The sequence below is a fragment of the Micromys minutus genome, assembly GCF_963924665.1.
Source record: "Micromys minutus genome assembly, chromosome: 1".
NCBI classification, from domain to species: Eukaryota; Metazoa; Chordata; class Mammalia; order Rodentia; family Muridae; genus Micromys; species Micromys minutus.
Window position 1 is genome coordinate 96462157 of NC_137969.1, and position 19681 is coordinate 96481837.

General features: G+C 44.0%; 1 protein-coding gene across 1 annotated transcript in view; it reads left to right on the plus strand.

The window, feature by feature from the left end:
* The window catches only part of KIF27 (kinesin family member 27), a gene marked incomplete at both ends in the record, with an annotated part of 58258 nt that overhangs the window by 1537 nt on the left and 37040 nt on the right, over positions 1-19681 (plus strand). Inside the window, 4 exons of the mRNA XM_080936648.1 lie at positions 4530-4730; positions 5927-6885; positions 10721-10864; positions 19275-19481. Of these exons, the coding sequence (XP_080792774.1) occupies positions 4530-4730; positions 5927-6885; positions 10721-10864; positions 19275-19481 (1511 nt within the window). The remainder of the gene's footprint in view (positions 1-4529; positions 4731-5926; positions 6886-10720; positions 10865-19274; positions 19482-19681) is intronic.

The window sequence follows — 19681 nt, forward strand, 5'->3', positions numbered from 1 at the left end:
TTCTTGGCATCCACAATATTGTCTGGGTTTGGTGACTGTATGGGATGGATCCCCATGTGGGGCCATCTCTGGATAACCTTTCCTTCAGTCTCTGCTCCATACTTTGTCTCTGTATTTCCTTCTGTGAATGTTTGGTTCCCCCTTCTAACAAGAACTGAAGCATCTACTCTTTGGTCTTCCATCTTCTTGAGCTTCATGTGGTCTGTGGATTGTATCTTGAATGTTCTGTGCCTTTGGGTTAATATCCACTTACCAGTGAGTACAAATCATATGTGTTCTTTTGTGATTGGGTTACCTCACTCAGGATGATATTTTCTAGATATTTGCATAAGAATTCCATGAGGTCATGGTTTTTAATAGCTGAGTAGTACTTCATGTGTAAATGTACAACATTTTCTGTATCAATTCCTCTGTTGAAGGCCATCTGGGTTCTTTCCAGCTTCTGGCTATTATAAATAAGGCTGCTATGAACATGGTGGAGCATGTGTCTTTGTTATACGTTGGAGCATCTTTTGAGTATATGCAGGAGTGATATAGCTGGTTTCTCAGGTAGCACTATGTCCAATTTTCTGAGGAGCAGCCTGACTGATTTCCAGAGAAGTTGTACCAGCATGCAATCCCACCAACAATGGAGGAGTGTTCCTTTCTTCACATCCTCTCTAGTATCTGTCACCTGCATGTTTGATCTGAGCCATTCTGACTGGTGTGAGGTGGGATCTGAGGCTTGTTTTGATTTGCATTCCCTTGATGACTAAGGATGTTGAACATTTCTTTAGGTGCTTCTCAGCCACTTGATATTCCTCAGTTTTCTCATTTGTTTCATGATGGTGACATTCTGACTGGAATAAAATGGACTCTCAATTTTAAGAAGAAATTTATAATTAATTTTATTTCGTGTGTGTGTGTGTGTGTGTGTGTGTGCGTGCGCACGTGTGCGTGCATGCATGCATGCTTGCATATGCTCACATGTGTGCAGGAGCCCATGGAGGCCAAAAAGAGGGCATCAATCCTCCGGAACTGGAGTTATAGGTGGCTGTGAGCTGTGAATCAAACCTGAATATTTTGTAATGCCATTAAATACTCTTAACTGCTGAGCCATCTCCAACCCCACATCTTTAAAGGCAGAGGCTCACTGTGTAACCCTAGGTGGCTTCTGCCTCACAGAGATCCTCCTGCCTCTGCTTCCTGAGTGTTGGAACTACAGGTATGCAACAACACACCCTACTCAAGAAGTCTTTATTTGCATTTGACCAGTGGCTAAAGATGGTGGATACTTTTTCAAATATTTATTAGCCGTTATATTTCTTTTTTGTATTTCTTTTTAATACTAATTTTATTGTGCTGGGATACAGAAGACTGTTTTCTAATAAGTATGTGATGAAATTTGAGTGTGTTCTCCCAACACCTCTGTCCTCCTCCCTTGCTCCACTCCCTTCTCATCAATCCTCTGTCCCCAGAAAGCTGCACTTCTCCTTTCTATGCCTATATGACAGTTTGTCTATGTACACATATGACACTGTGTATAAACCAGTTTGTTAGCCATTCCTCTATGAAGGATGCCTGGGCTGATCCCATAGCTCAGCTCTTGTAAACAATGCTGCAGTGATCCCTGTGCAGGAGTCTCTGGAATGTGCTGACTTGGGATCTGGGTTAGATACCCAGAGGTGGAATAGCCGAGTCATGTGGTAGGTCTGGTCTGCTTCTCAAGGGCCTTGCATTTTTCTGATCTCCATGGTGTTCGCATCCCACCAGCAGGTACCAGTCCGTGTTGCCGGCATCCTTGCTAGCATTTGTTGTCTTGGTGACCTCTGTTCGAGCAGAGACTTCTTTTGAGAACTGTCTATTCTATTCATAGTACATTCATTGATGGGATCATTTTTGAAGGTTTTTGTGCATTCTAGATATTAATACCTGTGTGTTGTATAGTTGAGAAAGACACTGTTTGATCCTGTACTCTGTTTACTCAAGTGACTTTTCTTAGCTGTATGATACAAATTTTATTTTTGTATGATTTGTCAGTTTGGGGGATAATTTCTGTGTCATTATAGTTCTTTATAGAAAAACTATGCCTATGTATATCCTTAAGTTTTGTTTACTTATTATTGGGGGTGCATGCCATGGCATATGGTGGGATCGGAGGACAACCTTCAGTGTGATTGAGGATGGCTTTGAACTTTTGCTCTTCTTGCCCACCTGGTGCTGAGGTGCAGGTGTGTAGCACTGTGTCCGATCTGTACAGTGCTGGGGCTCGACTCCAGAGCGTCATGCACATCAGTAAACACTCCAGTGATCTGCATTGTTAAATCAGTGTGCATCAGGATCTGAAACTGTCCTCTGGGACTGTGTCCATCCCCTTCCCCACTCTGTCTTAGAGTCACCTATTCCGACTTCAACAGCCATTGAGATTGGTCTGTTGAGAAAACCCTACAATCATCACTCTGCTGAGAGCAGTGGTCAGTTCTTATTTCTTACCGGACCACATTACCGACATGGTTTCTAGGGACTGACCACATTCTTGGTCCTTGTCCTATGATGCCAGTCCCTCTGCAGATGCTCTGGCAAGTGAATTACTTCGTGAGGTGACTTTCCCTGGACACCTTTGTCTGTTAAAGAGTCTTGTCCGTAGAGGTCACAGCTAGCCTCAATCTGTTACACACTCTGTGTACACAAATGGCTTCCAGTTATTTTTCTCAGTCAGATAACTGTTGAGGCTCTGGGGACTCCGATCCAACGGCTTGATCATCTTGATAGGTTAGAAACGTGTGCTGTCTTTCCTCCAGCCGACTGAAATGGTCACCAGTGCGACTGTAGTGATTCTGAGCCAGCCCTGCAGTCATCTTGACCAGCGCTTTCTCTCCTGTGTCACATCCCATGTGTCAGAAACTTTTCATTCTGGGTTTTAAAAAGATTCTTTTTATGTGTATGAATGCTTTGCCTACATGTATGTGTATGTACATTTATACCTGGTGCCAGTGTAGGATCCCCTGAGACTAGAGTTACAAATGAACCACCACATGGGTGCTGGTAATTGAACCTGCATCCTTCGGTTTGCTCCCCAACTCCCCCATCCCTGCAGGATAAGGCTTTACTTTGTAGCTTTGGCTTGCCTCAAACTCCTAACAGTCCTGTTTCTGCTTCTAAACTGTAAGGTGTGTGATGTCACATGTAGTTGACAGAAAACCTTAATGGCTTTTCAACATGAATGCAGGTTCCATCCTGATACTATATCAGGACCTGTTAAATTTATCTTCCAAGTCCCCTAATTACCAGATTCCTACAGGAGCCTCTGAATGGCCTCTCCACTCACACTCCAGCAAAAGACAGCAGTGAGGCCTGTCCCCACTCATTTGTGAGATTTCAGACCATACTGGTACTACTCTCTCCTTGTGGCTCTGACCTCAGCCACAGGAATCCAAGTAGAGAGCCATCCACAAGGACTTCCATGGTTTGGAGTGTGCCACCCTTCTGACCTTATCCTTTGCTGGTCTGTTCTTGCTCCTGATCCTGGGTGTGCTGACCTTTGACCTTGTTTGTGATCATATCAGCTAGTGCTCCAACATGTGTTCTTCCACTCTCAAGTCCTGCCCATGGCCTCACACACACTTTACTCCATTCTCCACACTCTGCTCATTCGGATTCATCTGTGTTTGTTTTTCAGATAGCCTTGCTCTGTCCAGGTTGGCCATGAATTCTCAGCCCTCCCATCTCAGTACCCACCACATGTGGCCAGCATTTTAATGTATCATATAATTTACAGTTTTTATTTATTGTTACTGCCAGCTTCTTTGTAGAATTCTACATTAGGGAACGGTCCCTTTTTATTATTGATTGTGCCAGAGGCCTAGAATGTTGCGTCATATGTAGCAAATACTAAGTACATATTTGTTAAATGGGTAAATTCTGCATAAGGGATACATGTGAACTATGTGTGTGATGTATGCATAGTAAGTGCACACACACATGTGTATGTTTTCGTGCCTGTGCAAGTACAAGCCGAGGCTAGAGGAGGATGATGGGTGTTCTGCTGTATCACTCTCAGCTCTTTCCACTGAGACAGGTTCTCTCTCTGAATCTGGAGCTAGTGGGCTGGTGACCATCCAACGCCAGGGATGCTCCCGTCTTTCTCCCTCTGGACTTGAAGATGCCCTTGTGCCATGCCTCACTTTAACATGGGTGCTGTAGCTCTCCCCAGGTCCTTATGCCTGCTCAGTGAGAGCTCTTTCCTGACGAGCCATGCTCCCAGCCTTTGCCTCTAGATTCTGTAGTTGTGGCTCAGCCCTGGCTAAGTTCAGTTAATAATGTGTTTTGAGACTCTGTCTTGCTATGTAACCCTGGCTGGAACTCAGTATATAGCCCAGTCAGCTGCCTCTGTCTCTTGGGTGCTAGAAGTAAAGATATGTGCCACCACACCTGTCCAGTTTTACAGTTCTTGGAATAGAAATGTAAGAAAAATGTGTTAAGCATAAACTCCAGATTGTAGTCTTTCTTTATTTCAAACTCAAACATGCTTTCTGTTTCTGAATTTTCAGCATCAGTTGCGGAGGGTCAGAAGGGTATCATTCCTCGAGCTATCCAAGAAATATTTCAGAGCATCTCTGAGAATCCTAGCGTTGACTTTAAAATCAAAGTGTCATATATAGAAGTGTATAAGGAAGACCTACGAGATCTCCTAGAGTTGGAGACGTCCATGAAGGACCTTCACATTCGAGAAGATGAGAAGGGGAACACAGGTGAAGTAGCTCAGTGACCTCTAGAGCCTTCCTTAATATCTAGGGAACTGTCAGGACACAGGAAGGAGCCGCCTGCGCGATACCTTTTTCACTTTATTCATGTTCTTGTTTTGCCATGGAAACCCATCCAGCTGGGAAAATGCCGTGCCACCGAAGCCAGGACGCAGTTTCCTTTAGTGCTGTTCACTTTAAAGATTTTGAGACAGCATCTCATTATGAATTGCCTATGCTGGCCTTTAACTCACTCTTTCCCAGGCTGGCTTTGAACTTTTAATTTTTCTGCCTCAGTCTCATGAGTAGATTAGGTCAAGGTTTGTGCTACCAGGCATGGCTTCTGTTTTCTTAGAGTAATTACAAATCAAAATGTGGACGCAAAGTGTTCTTTCTGTTCTGTTGTTTTGTTTTGTTGATTCTGGAGCTTGAGCCCAGGGTCTCACATGCTCTTTCTACACTCTCCCTCTGAGCTGTGGAGCCTCAGACGTTTGCAGTGTCCTTTGTTATAAAGAATTCAATATGTTTGACCAAGAGCAAGAATTGGGTCCTAACCAATAAAATATATCTTTTAGAGTTTAAATTTGAGTCCTATTTAAAAAATTAATTTCTGTTGGAGCTTTTCTGAAATTATTTAATGATACTGATGTTAGTGTTATTTGAAACTTTACTGCTTTTTATTTTATTTTTCATTTTCTATTGGTTATTTTATTTATTTACACTTAGAATGTTATTCCCCTTCCCAGTTTCCCCTCCACAAACCCTCTATCCCCTCCCTCATACCCCCTACAATTCTGTGAGAGTGCTCTCTCACCCATCCATCCACTCCCACCTCACCACCCTAGCATCCCCCCACCCTAGGTCATCAAGCCTCCATAGGACTCAGGGGCTCCCCTCCTGTGATGTCCCATAAAGCCACCCTCTGCTACATATCCAGCTGGGGCCATGGGTCCCCCCTTGCGTACTCTTTGGTTGGTGGTTTAGTCCCTGTGAGCTTTGGGGGGTCTGGTTATTGATACTGTTGTTCTTCCCATGGGGCTGTGATCCCCTTTAGTGCCTCCAGTCCTTGCCCTAGCCTCTCCACTGGGCTCCCCATCATTACTACTTTTTAGAAAGAGGTTGTCTTTTTGGGTGGCTTAGGAAAGGATAACTGTTGTGTGATTAATTTAATTGTACTGGATTTTGATGAAACTTTCTGTTTTAAGTGATTGTTGGGGCCAAGGAATGCCAAGTAGAGAGCGTGGAGGACGTGATGAGTCTCCTGCAGGTAGGGAATGCGGCCAGGCACACGGGCACCACCCAGATGAATGAGCACTCCAGTAGATCCCACGCTATTTTCACAATAAGTGTGTGCCAAGTTGAGAAAACTGCAGAGGCCGCTGAGGACGGAGAGTGGTACTCACATCGGCATATTGCCTCTAAATTCCACTTTGTGGATTTGGCTGGATCAGAAAGAGTGACCAAGACTGGGAATACTGGTGAAAGATTCAAAGAATCTATTCAAATCAACAGTGGACTGCTTGCTCTAGGAAATGTAATAAGTGCCCTTGGGGACCCACGCAGGAAGAGCTCTCATATTCCGTATAGGGATGCTAAGATCACCCGGCTTCTGAAAGACTCCCTGGGAGGCAGTGCCAAGACTGTCATGATCACGTGTGTCAGCCCGTCCTCCTCGGACTTTGATGAGTCCTTAAATTCTCTCAAATATGCCAACAGAGCACGGAACATTAGAAACAAGCCTACTTTAAACTTCAGCCCTCAGGCAGACCGGATGGATGAGATGGAATTTGAGATTAAGCTGCTTCGAGAAGCTTTGCAGAGCCATCAGGCCAGTATCAGCCAAACTAGCCAGACCTCTTCAGAGAATGCTCCCGACCAGAGCCGAATCCATTCTCTGGAGGAGCAGGTAGCTCAGCTCCAGGAGGAATGTCTGGGGTACCAGGACTGCATAGAGCAAGCATTCGCCTTCCTGGTGGACTTAAAAGATGCTGTCAGGCTAAACCAGAAACAGCAGCACAAGCTGCAGGAGTGGTTTAGCAGGACTCAGGAAGTCAGGAAGGCTGTCCTCACCCCATTGCCAGGAAACCAGGGCACTGGGAACCTGGAAGAAGGACCCCAGCATGTGACAGTTCTCCAGCTGAAGAGAGAACTTAAGAAATACCAGGTACTTAGACATTACTAATTAATTACTACATTTTTAAAAATTACTACATTTTTAAGACTGTGTCTTGCTATGTAACTAACTAGGCTGGAACTCAGCTTGTAGACCAGCCAGCCTGGCCTGGACTCTTCCCTTTGTTTCTTGTGTGCTGGGATCATAGGAGAGGATGCTCCCACCTGACTGAGAACCCCCATCCCACTCTGTTGACAATGGGATTAAGCACACAGCCTTCATCTACCAGGAAAGCACTCAGCTTTCTGAGACACATCCCTGATCTACTTTGTCTTCTTTGGAATAAGATCTAATTCTATTGTTTAGGCTGATTTGGAACTCATTACATGCCCAGGCTGGCCTTGAACTCAGGGTAGTCCTCTTGCTTCTACTTCCAAAATGTTGGAGTTGTGGGTGTGAGCTCTCATACCTGGCTCATGGATAGAACTTGTTTAAGGACTATGCTCATTTGGACAAGTAAATTCTAAAAGCTACTTTGGAATTTCCAAGTTTCTAAATTAAAAAAAAAATTAATCTGTGTGGATGGAGTGTGAATGGCATGTGAGAAGCACAGGCATGTGGTTGCGGAGGTCAGAGGACGGCTTTTGAGAGCCATTTTCTCTTAAGGATTGTAGAAAAATTAGGTGCATGTTGCTACATTTCTTTAATCCCACCACTAGGGAGGCAGAAGCTAGTTAACCTCTATGAGATGTAGGCCATCCTTGTCTATACAGTGAGATGTAGGCCATCCTTGTCTATACAGTGAGATGTAGGCCATCCTTGTCTATACAGTGAGATGTAGGCCATCCTTGTCTATACAGTGAGATGTAGGCCATCCTTGTCTATACAGTGAGATGTAGGCCATCCTTGTCTATACAGTGAGATGTAGGCCATCCTTGTCTATACAGTGAGATGTAGGCCATTCTTTTCTATACAGTGAGATGTAGGCCATCCTTGTCTATACAGTGAGATGTAGGCCATCCTTGTCTATACAGTGAGATGTAGGCCATCCTTGTCTATACAGTGAGATGTAGGCTATTCTTGTCTATACAGTGAGATGTAGGCTATTCTTGTCTATACAGTGAGATGTAGGCCATCCTTGTCTATACAGTGAGATGTAGGCCATCCTGGTCTATATAGTGAGATGTAGGCCAGCTTGGTCTATGCAGTGAGACCTAGGCCATCCTGATCTATACAGTGAGATGTAAGCCTGTCTTTTTTTTGGGGGGGGGGGATGTTAATTACTATCCTGAGGCCATGCTGATGTATTCTTTTTTTCTTTAATTGGATAGTTTATGTATTTACATTTCAAATGTTATCCCCTTATCCCCCTCTGCTTCTATGAGGATGCTCCCACTCCCACCCACCCATTCCCACCTCACTGCCCTGGCATTCCCCTACACTGGGGAAGTGAGCCTTCACAAGAAACAATTCATAGGCCTGTCTTAAAAACAAAAAAAAAAAACCAAAAAAGTATATTAAAATCTCAGTTGCCTTTCTTCTTAGCATCTCTGTGTCTCATTTTTTTATTCTTTCTCAGATTTGTTCTTTGTTAATCTCTTTTCTCTTATGATGTGATCAAAGTACATTTTAAGGTATAATTTAGTGTGGATATTTCAAGTGTTTAAACATTTTTGTATATTTTTTAATATTATCTGCGATTTCACTAGCAAGTTCTTAGCAGTTATTAGGAGCCCTGGAGCTCAGAGTAGTAGAAATGGCTTCTAAAATCTCATTTTTCTTCATGAAACTTGAACTTTATATTCTGCAACAAATAGATATTAGTTACTTTTTTACTACTGTGATAAAACATCTGACAAAAGTAGCTTTTAAAAGACAAGTTTTATTTTGGCTCAAATTTGGCAGTCTAGGCCATATAGCAGAAAAGGCATGGAGCAAGAACAGGGTCGGCTGGCCACGCCGGGCCACTGTCAGGAAGTGTAGATTAGGCACTGCTGGTGAGCTATTCAGATTGGCTTTTCATTTGTTTGTTTGTTTGTTTGTTCTGGGATGGGTCTCTTTTCTTCAGTGAAACTTTTTATAAACACCTTCATAGATATACCTGCAGTTGTGTATTTCCATGGTGATTCTACATTTCCTCTAGTTGAATGAAGATCAACCCTCACAATTACATCCTTTTCAACTTGATATCCATTATTTTAGGTCATTACATTTTATCCCTGTTTCTAGGTCTTATTTTCATCTCATAATACGAAATGTATATAGATATTTCTAGACACCACCACAATCCAACAGTTCTGACATTGCTCAAATATCTGAAATATCTTCTGAGACTCGATTTCTTAACTGTGAGTTCCTATAATTTCAGTATTTTCAGAAGGGAGAAACTAGTCAGAGACAGGAAATGGGACCAAGGCAAGACTGGAACCCAGCAAGGAAGACACCAAACCCTAAGCATCTGTCACCTGGGCTACCAAAGATCTACCACATGTCTCCAGCTCTGCTCCTTCAGTGCAGATGACCTCTCTCTTAACACTAGTCCCACTGCATGTCTGTAGCTTTCCTTAATCAGTGCCCGGTGGCCTGGGTATCTCCAGTATCCTGGGGTTCCATCACAACTTAGCTTTGCTGCCAATCAGACTACCTATTGGCCCCTTCAGGGATTCCTTGCAGGAAATTCAATGGTGCTATACATTGACTGGTCTCAGTGGCTTTCTAAAACCTTGGTACAGGCCTCCATAGCTTTCATACTCCTGTGATTGTCATGCCCACATGATCAGTGCCTTCTGGGTAATGCTGCCAAGTTCTGCTGCTGCTGGAGGTATAGCCTGGCTCCTTTTGTTCACTTCTGGTGAACTGACCATGATGAAACTTTTCAGAAGGGATCCCCTTGAGCAGCAGTCTCACTGAGTCATGCTCAGAAGATGGAGCCTTTCCTAGGTAGAGCCGTGCCATCAAGACCCCTTGCTCTTGCCCCATGCCAGGCAGTGTTGCTGATGGCGCAGCCCCCTCACCTATGCTTTCAATTTGTTTCTTTCCCTGACGAGCGGTTCAGTTTTCCAACAAGTGTTGCTCTTCCCACTGCTTTCTCTCTCATTGTAGATCTGGATGAGAGTGAGGAGGAGGTAGCTGTGCTGTGGCCTGAATGCTATCCTGCTTTGACGTTTTCTTCACTGAACATGTTAGTCCATTGCTTTGAATTCAGCCTCACTCAGATTCCCATGAACAGAATGCAGCCTGCATCTTTGTCAGCTTGTAACAGTTCCTATTAGAGCCCTTGTTTCCCTTCGAAGCCTTACCCTTGGGATCTCCACGGGTCTGCGTCCACACTTCTTTGGCGTTCTGGTCTACCAAACTGCTGCTGAACGGCCCGTTAAGTTCTAAGCTCAGCATTCTACCTTAGCTTTCCAAAGTCTTCCACAATCCCCTGGCAAACTAGATCATGGGATGAGGCCCATCACAGCAATTGGTACTAAGTCATCCATCCCACTTTTAAGTACTAATTACCTCTGTCAGGTTGTCTTGTTGCTGGGGCAAAGTACCTGCAAAAGCTGTCCAAGGAGAGAAACATTCATTCTGGCTAAAAATGAATGAGGGTACAAGGCAGCCATAGTGGCAGAGATGAGGCTGCAGGTCATGTTGCTCCTGCAGTCAAGAAGATGACAGATGAATTCTGGTGTTCCAGGCGCTTCCTCATTTCTATCCCCATGGAATGGTACCGTTTGCACTTGAAATTAATTCTCATGGAGTCGCAGTGATAGGCACCTCTGTGTCTTCCTGTCTCAAAAAGAATCAGGAAAAGGCCAAGTAAAGAGGACAGGCAAACCTTAGATAGTGCTGTGAAGCTGTGACCGCTCGGCTGAGCTCTGCCTTCTTTCCTTCCCAGTGTGCTCTGGCCGCCAACCAAGTGGTGTTCACGCAGAAGGAGCTGGAGCTGGAGGAGCTGCGGAGCCAAGTGCAGCGGATGGTGCAGGAGAGCAAAGGGCATGCTGCGTCTTTGAAAGAAGCCCAGAAAGTGAGCAGGTTGCAGGTAGGGCTCCGTGTGCCGCCCTGTAAGTGTGGCACTGCCAAGCAGAGGCGCACCTCAGGCCATGAGCGGTGCCTTACCTGCTGTGCACTGCAGACGGCCCGCTGTGGACACTTGTAACTCCGTTACTTGGGTGCTTGTTTGTATTTTCTCTGTCTGTGAAACAGAAGCCAAGCAGCCAACAAAGATGGCTCCTCCTTAAGGCTTAGGGTTTAAAAACAGACCAAGAAAATACCTAGGGACTCGATTTACAAATCGCTCATTCATTTTTGTCTAGTTACTGGCACTGTGGTGTTTAGAACGGAGGCAGGCCTGGCGCTGCAGCACAGTGGTGAATGCCTCACTAGTGTGTGCAAGACCAGGGTTCAGTCTCCAGTGACAAACCCCAAGACAAGTGGAAGGTAATCACAGAATTTCAACTTCTTTTAAGATTTAAGATAGACTTTCTCTGTGTAGCCCTGGCTGTTCTGAAACTAGCTCTGTAGTCCAGTTTGGCCTTGAACTCCTAGAGATCTGCCCGCCCCTGCTTCCCGAGAGTTGGTATTAAAGGTGTGCACTATCCTCCGCCTCCCACTTCCTCTGGAAACACTTAAACTCTTAAGTGTTTAATAATAATTAACACTTAATGATTTACTAAGATTATTCTCTTACACTACACGAGTGATTTGCTCTCCGATTTTGTGATTCCTGTGAATCAGAGGTGAGCCTGGTCTACATAGGGAGTTCCAGGACAGCCTGGTCTACACAGGGAGTTCCAGACTAGCAAGGGCTGCACAGTGAGACCCTATCTCAAAAACAAAATAATTTGTTCAGATTAGTGTCCTAATATATTTCCCCTGTTTTTGTTTTTGTTTTGTTTTTTTTAAAGTTGATTTTTATATAGAAGAGACAAAGGTCCGGGTTCTTTTTTTATAATGTAAATATTCAATTTGCTGAGCAAAATTTATTGAAAATACCGTTCTTTCTCCAGTGTATATTTGTACCGTCTGTCTTAAAGTTTCTATTGCTGCAACAAAACATCATGACCACAAAGCAAATTGAGGAAGAAAGGGACTATTTGGCTTAATGCTTCTACATTGCCATTCAGATGTAAGGGCAGGAACTCAAGCATGCCAGATACCTAGAGGCAGGAGCTGATGCAGAGGCCATGGAGGGGTGCTGCTCGCTGACCTGCTGCCCATGGCTTGCTCAGCCTGCTTTCTTATAGAGTCCAGGACTACCAGCCCAGGGATGGCACCACCCACAGTCGGCTGGGCTGTTCCCATCAATCACTAAGAAAATGCTGCAGCCTGATCTTATCCAGATTCTCTCCTCTATGGCTCTAGCTTGTGTCATAGACCCGGCAGCACTGCTCCACTGTCCTGTGTAACATGCCCTACAGCTTACACAAACTCGTGTTCTGTGTTTTCACACGTTGTAGCATTCTGCTGGTTTGAAATCAGGTTTTAAAGTGTCTATTTTGTCCATGTGCTCAGAATACGCTGGTTGTTCAGTCTTCATAGTCACACACAGATGTTAGTAGTGTTTCTACCTTTGTAAAGAATGTCACTGCTATTGGGATGGGAACTACATTGACTGTATAGACTTTGGGTACTATTTATTTCCAGTGCAGGAGCATGGAAGGCCATTTCATCCTGGTCTTCACCTTCAGTGTCTTTCTTTGGCCTCTTACTGTTTTCATTGTAAAGGTTATTCTGTGTTTGGTGATATTTACATTTTTTTTGTAGTTACTATGAATGAGATTATTTTCTTGACCTTTCTCAGGAATTTTGTTTTTATAAGTTGATTTTGACAAATTTTGGTAGAGTGTTTAGCTGTTTGTTTAAAAAAAAAAAACAATAACATAGTGCTTCCTACTCTTGCAGAAGACCTATGTTTGCTTCCCAGCACCCGAATCAGGCTCACAACTGCCTATAACTCCAGTTCCAGGGCATCTGATGCCCTTGAGCTCCCACGGGCACTGCTGTGCCTAACTCATTTGGGCAAACATATAACGCACATAAATCTTTAAAAGATTAATAGGGATAATTTGATCCCCACCTTTTCTTCTTTTTAATTAAGTCTTTACAATTATTTGTATAGACTGTATTGTGATCATATTCAATGGCCATTACCCTCTTACCCCTTCCTACTCTTCCTGACACCTTTTCAGCTAGCTTCCTTCCTACTCCCACTGCCCCACTGCTCCGTGTGTGTGTGTGTGTGTACATGCGTGTGTGCACGTGTGTGTGCGTGTGTGCATGCAGCTGCTCTATGATGTGGTTTAATGGGATGCAGGGTCCAGAACACAGTCATAGTGCTTCTCTCTGTTCTTTGGCTCTTGTTATCTTCCACCCTCTCATGTTCTCTGGGCCTTGGAGATGTCATTTGAGGACTGAGAACTCAGCACTTTGACAGTCGTGAATCTCTGCATTGATTGTCACCCTTTGCAGAAAGAAGCTAATGTCTACAAGGTAGTTTGTCCATTTACAGAACATCAGCAGTATCTCTTCTAAAGCCTTTGGCCTCCTCAGCCATGGCTGTTGATCAAGTTTACTGTACTAAGTACTAGTTTCTTCCTGTGGAGTAGGCCTCAAATGGTTGCCGCAAAACATATTCTCGGCACCATCAATTCCATTGGGTACCTCCTCCAGTCAAGCTTTTCAAATGATATTATTTACATAGTTTTAGTTAGTTTGTATGTTTGCACACATTCTTAGTATGGTTAACTCCTTCCCCAGTCTTCCCTTTCCCTACTCTGCCTTTGTCACGGTTCATTTTTTTTTTTCTTTTTTTTAAAGATTTATTTATTTTATGTATGTGAGCACACTGTAGTTATCTTCAGACACACCAGAAGAGGGCATCCGCTCTCATTATAGATGGAATTGAACTCCGGACCTCTGGAAGAGCAGTCAGTGCTCTTAACCACTGAGCCACCTCTCCAGCCCAGTTCCAGTCTTTCAACCCAGACTCCCTTCCTTCACTGTTGTAATGTGCTGTTTGCTCTTCCTACCCCGTGAAGAGCTCACCCTTTTCCACCCATAACGGATCATTGCTCGATGCTTGGCCTGTCAGGAATTCACTCCAGTTGGAACACATACGTCTGAAGGCTTAGGAGTTGGGACCCACGAGTAAGAATGTCTGGAATTGTTTTACTGGACCTGGCTTACCTCACTCGGAATAACCTGTTCCAGGTGTGTCCATTTCTTGGAAAAGTCTGTGTTTCCTTTCAGCTAGTAGTGTATGTGCACCGACGTCCTCTCCATCACCTGCTAATGGATGTGAGATGACTGTTTCCTAGTGTTGCTGACAGAGTAGCAGTGAACATGGGAATGTAAGTATCCATCACATGCTACAGAGTCCTCCTGATGAACACCCAGAAGCAGCAGAGCTGGTGTGGTAGCTGCATTGTGTCTCGGGCACACATCAGCCCGTGCCTCCACACTGCACTCTCCCACTCTTGCCACCCTTGCTTGTTCTTTGACTTTTCTCTCACACTTGCTTCTTTACACCCACCCATGTGGGTGTGTGCACATGTACCCCTGTGCATTCTGGACGTGGTTCTCTTCCTTCACCATGAGTGCCCTGAGTTCCCTGGGCATCAAACTTGAGCCATTAGGTTTGTCAGCAAATAATGTTAACTTGTTAAAACCTCCTGCCATCTGGTAGCTGATCTGACTAGGGAAAGATGGCATCTAAAAGCAGTTTGAGTTTTCACTTTCCTGATAAGTGATGTCAAACACTTTTTTATTTTTTGTTTTGTTTTGTTTTGAGACAGAGTTTCTCTGTACAGCTCTGGCTGTCCTAGAACTCTCCTTGTAGACCAGGCTGGCCTCAAACTCAGAGATCTGCCTACCTTTGCCTTCTGAGTGCTGGGATTAAAGGTGTGCACCACCTCATCGAGCTGCTGTTGAATTTTGATTAGCTATTTGTATTTTTTCTTTTGAAAATTCTATTCAGATCCATGGCCCCATTTTTTAAGTACTGTTTAGTTTTAGCTTCTTTGTGTATTCTGGATACTAATTCTGGATACTAATATTCTGTCAGATATGTAGCCAGCAAAGGTTTTCCCCTTACTATAGGCTGCCTCTTCACCTGGCTGACAGTTTTCTTAGCTTTACAGAAGTGTTTTAATTCCAGGAGAACCATTTGCTGATCATTGTATTTCTTGAGCAATTGAAGTCTAGTTTAGAAAGTCCTTGCCTGTGTCTGTATCTTGTAGCCCACTTCCTACCTTTTCTTTGGTAGCTAGAGTGTTTGCAAGTTTTATATTAAGGTCTTTGGTTCATTTGGAGTTGATCTTTGTGGAAGGTGAGAGATAAGGATCTAGTTTCCTTCTACATGTGGATACCCAGTTTTCCCCACGTCATCTGTTGAAGGGACTGGCTTTCAACAGTGTCCTGTTGCTGCTGTAATTATTGTTGTAGTTTTGTTGTTGTTGTTAACATCTTTGTCAAAAGTCAGGAGGATTACTGACCATTGCATACTTGAGAGGCAGAGACTAGTGGATCTCTGAGTTGAGGCCAGCCTGGTCTACTGAGTGTGTTCCAGGCTAGCCAGAGATATACAGAGAAACTTAGTCTCAAAAAAAAAAAAAAAAAGATCAGGTGGATGGAGTTATGTGGATGTAATCTAGGTCCCTGTCCTGTCCCCCATGGCCTGGCATCTGGCTTCATGCTGGAGCTACTCTGCTCTTCTTACTGTGGCTCTGTGCTGGAACTGTGAAGTCAGGCATGGTGATATTTAACCATGGATGATGAGTCTTCCTGCTCAGAATTTCTTTGACTCTCTAGGTCGTTTGTGTTTTGGTAAGAATTTTAAGACTTTTTTATATTTCTGTGAATTATATCACTGGAATTTTGATTGGGATTGTATTGAAGCTGTAGACTGTTTTTGAAAAGATGGACACTTTCACAATATTAGTCATTCCAGCGTGTGGCATAAGATGTTTTGTCGTCTGTCTTCTAGTGCTTTCCTCAGTTTGATTCTTCGGGTTTTAAAGTTTTCACTGTAGAAGTCTTTTATGCCCTGCGGTAGGCTTATTCCAGGGTATTTTATTTTGGCTTCAGGCTGTTGTGAGCAAGAGAGTGTCCCTGGTTTCTTAATTGCCTGTCACAGGTGTACAGGAAGGAGAGTGTCCCTGGTTTCTTAATGTGCCTGTCACAGGTGTACAGGAAGGAGAGTGTCCCTGGTTTCTTTATGTGCCTGTCACAGGTGTACAGGAAGGAGAATGTCCCTGGTTTCTTTATGTGCCTGTCACAGGTGTACAGGAAAACTAATGATTTTTATATGAGTCCCTCACTTTGCTGAGAGTGAGCATCAGCTCTGAGCTTTCCTGTGGGCCTTCAGGCTGTACTGACAAGGGCACTGACTTCCTCCTTTCCCACTGCTGTTCTGTTTTGTTTGAGATGGGGTCTCTGGTGGTGGCCCTGGCAGGCCTGGCCCTCGGATTGTAGGACAGACTGGCCCTGCTCTCATAGAGATCTGCCTCCGGCTCCAGGCTCCTTTCCTGTCTGTGTACCTTCCTTTGCTCCTCTTGTCTTCGTGTTCTGTGGAAGACTACATCCTGGATGAGTGTGGGGGGACTGAAGCCAAGGGTCTCCTTCTGGGTTTTAGTTGACATGCTTGGAGTTTTCTCCATTCACCTTGATGTTCACTGTGTGTTGTCACATGCAGCCGTTGTTGTACTTCAGTGTCATCCCCTTGTCCCTAATCTCTCTAGGGCTCTTACTGTGAAAGGATGTTGCATTTTGTCAGGTTCACCCTGCACTTATTGAGGTGATCATGTGATTTCTGACCTTGAATTTATGTTAGGAATTCCACTTATTGCTTTAACATGTGCTGAACCATCCCTGTCCTGCTGAGATGAAGGCAACCTGATCAGGGTAGATATTCCTTTCCTGTGTCCTTGAATTGTTTGCAAATATTTTATTGAGTGTTTTTGTGCCTCATTCATCAAGGGAATTGGTTGTGGTTTTCATTTTATAAACGATTTGTTTTTATTTAAGTATGTGGGTAGGTTATCTTTCTGCCTCTGCTGGAATTAAAGGCACAGGCTGCCATGCCTAGTGAGAATGAGCATCTTTGGACTGATGAGGACAGCATATCCTTCCATTGTTTACACTTTGGACTGATGAGGACAGTATATCCTTCCATTGTTTACACTTTGGACTGATGAGGACAGTATATCCTTCCATTGTTTACACTTTGGACTGATGAGGACAGTATATCCTTCCATTGTTTACACTTTGGACTGATGAGGACAGTATATCCTTCCATTGTTTACACTTTGGACTGATGAGGACAGTATATCCTTCCATTGTTTACACTTTGGACTGATGAGGACAGTATATCCTTCCATTGTTTACACTTTGGACTGATGAGGACAGTATATCCTTCCATTGTTTACACTTTGGACTGATGAGGACAGTATATCCTTCCATTGTTTATATTGTGTACCTCTTTTCCCAATAATTTATTTTCTGTAGCATTTTGGAAATGTTTTGTTTTGTTCTTTTTTGTTTGGATGGCTTTTGTTCTTTGAGACAAGACCTTAGTATGTAGCCCTGGATGCTCTAGAATGAACTGTGTCAGGCTAGTTTGGAACTCAGAGATGTGCTTGCCTCTGCCTCCTGAGCACTGCTGTTACAGAAGTGAGCCACCGCACCTCACTACAGTTATTCTTAAGTACACTTTAAAAGTACCCGCTCCTTTGAATTCTGTGTATATGTATGTGTGTGTGTGTGTTACTGGGAACTGAACCTAAGGCCTCATCCATGCTAGATAAATACTTTACCTACTGCGGAGCTGTATTTCTCCGTCCTCTTTACTTATTTTATTAAATTATGTATTTTATGTGTATGTGTGAATTCATCTGCATGTATGCCTGCGCACCAGAAGAAGTGTCACCTGTTCCATTATAGGCATTTCTGAGATGCCATGTGGGCTCTAGGAATGGAACTTTGGTCCTCTGAACAACAGCCAGCGCTATTAACTGCTGAGCCTTGTGTCTAACCCCCTTTCATTTTGAACCATGATTTTATAATATTGCCACAGCTGATCTTGAACTAATTCATAGCCCACACATACCCGCCCTTAACATCTGTCTTTCTGTCTCCATCCCCCACACCACCAGATCCAGCTGTACCAACCTTTTTTGTTTGGTACCACATCCAGCCCTAATATCTTGCAATATCAATAATATCTTGAGACAATTTTAAAATAAGATTGTATTTTATTATTCTGTATCAACACAATGAGAGGCCCAGCTTCCTGTTTAAATGCTATAGTGCATGTGAAGTTAAGATAAAAGACCCTTTTTTGATTATCCATTTGTTTTGCTGTTTGAGAGCAGATCACACTATGTGAGGCTGTGTTCAAACTTGTGACCCCTCTGCTTCCTCTCTTTGAGGCCACAGGCCTGCCCCACTGTACCTAGCAGTCCTTTGTTACGGTTGGCTGTTATTTGAGAATGGGTCTAATGTAGCCCAGACTGGCCTCACACTCATCACAGGCAAGGGTGACCTTGACCTTCTGTTTTCACCTCCATGTGTTGGGACTGTTAGGCTCCTCTGCCCAGTTTATATGATGATGAGGATTGAATCCAGGACTTTACACATGCTTTCTGTCAACAGAGCCAAAGCCCCAGCCTTGGCTGATAAGTTTTTGTTCACATGCTTTTTGTCACTTGTTGTTTTTAAGGCAGGGTCTCACTGTGCAGCTCTGGCTGACTTCAAATTTGCTATGTAGACCAGGCTGGCCTCAAACTCAGAGAGATCCAGTTACCTCTGTGTCCTGAGTGCTGAGACTAAGACCGTGCCACACCGGTGCGGTGCCTTTCTGTGCTTCTGAGACATATGGAAGTTAGAGCTTGCTGAGCTGGCCATCCTTCTAAGTCAGAGCAGCCACAGAGCCGACAGCCTGTGAACGGCCCATCCAGCTCCAGGTCCCACACCCCTCTCCAGCACGCCCACTGGCTCCTGTCTGTGCTTGGGCTTCCTTCGTCACTTTACCTTTACTTTGCTAATTTACCACCTTCTGTTTCCTTTGCTCTAATCTCCTAAGTGTGGTACGTATGCTTTTCAGCTTTGGTATGTCCTATATTTCAGCTAGACAGTTCGGACTTGTGTAAAAACAACAAACTACGTAGATAGAACCACAGTGTCAAATTATCCAATCACAGTAATGGAGTGTTGTTGTTGTTATTGTTGTTATTATTATTAGGCTGTTTGTACTTACTATTCAGTAAGTTTCTGTGGGTTGGAGATATAGCTCAGTGGTCTGGCCCTTGCAGTACTAGTTACTTATAGGCGCCAAAGGAAAGGGAAGGGTTCCATTTAGACAGCTGTGATTTTTGGACAGTTTTAACTCAGTTCTTTTTCATGACTGCATGTATACTGAGGTTCTCTGTTGTCTAACCCTTTCTTCCACACAGAATGAAAAGATAATAGAACAGCAGCTCCTTGTGAATCAGCTGAGTGAAGAACTAGCAAAGCGTAGCTCATCAGTGCCCGCCTTAGCTAAGGAGAGCTGTGGGGACGGGCCTGATTCCAGGACCTTGGAAAAGAGACCTCACACGGCTCCACTTGAGAGTCACTGGGGACATTGTGTTTACATCCCGTCAAAAAAGGACTTGAAGAAAGTGAGTCAAGCATTGGCCTGAGTCCTTTGAGATTTGAAAGTTATTTATAACAGCAGAGTGTAAGTCTTGGGAGTGTAAATTAATCCACTGTGCACTTCCCAGCAGGCGTGTGCACACTTCTACTATTGTCCCAATGTTGTGGATTCCTGAAAGACACACACTGCCTTATATTTTAATACCTCAAGCAGCTCAGTGGCTCG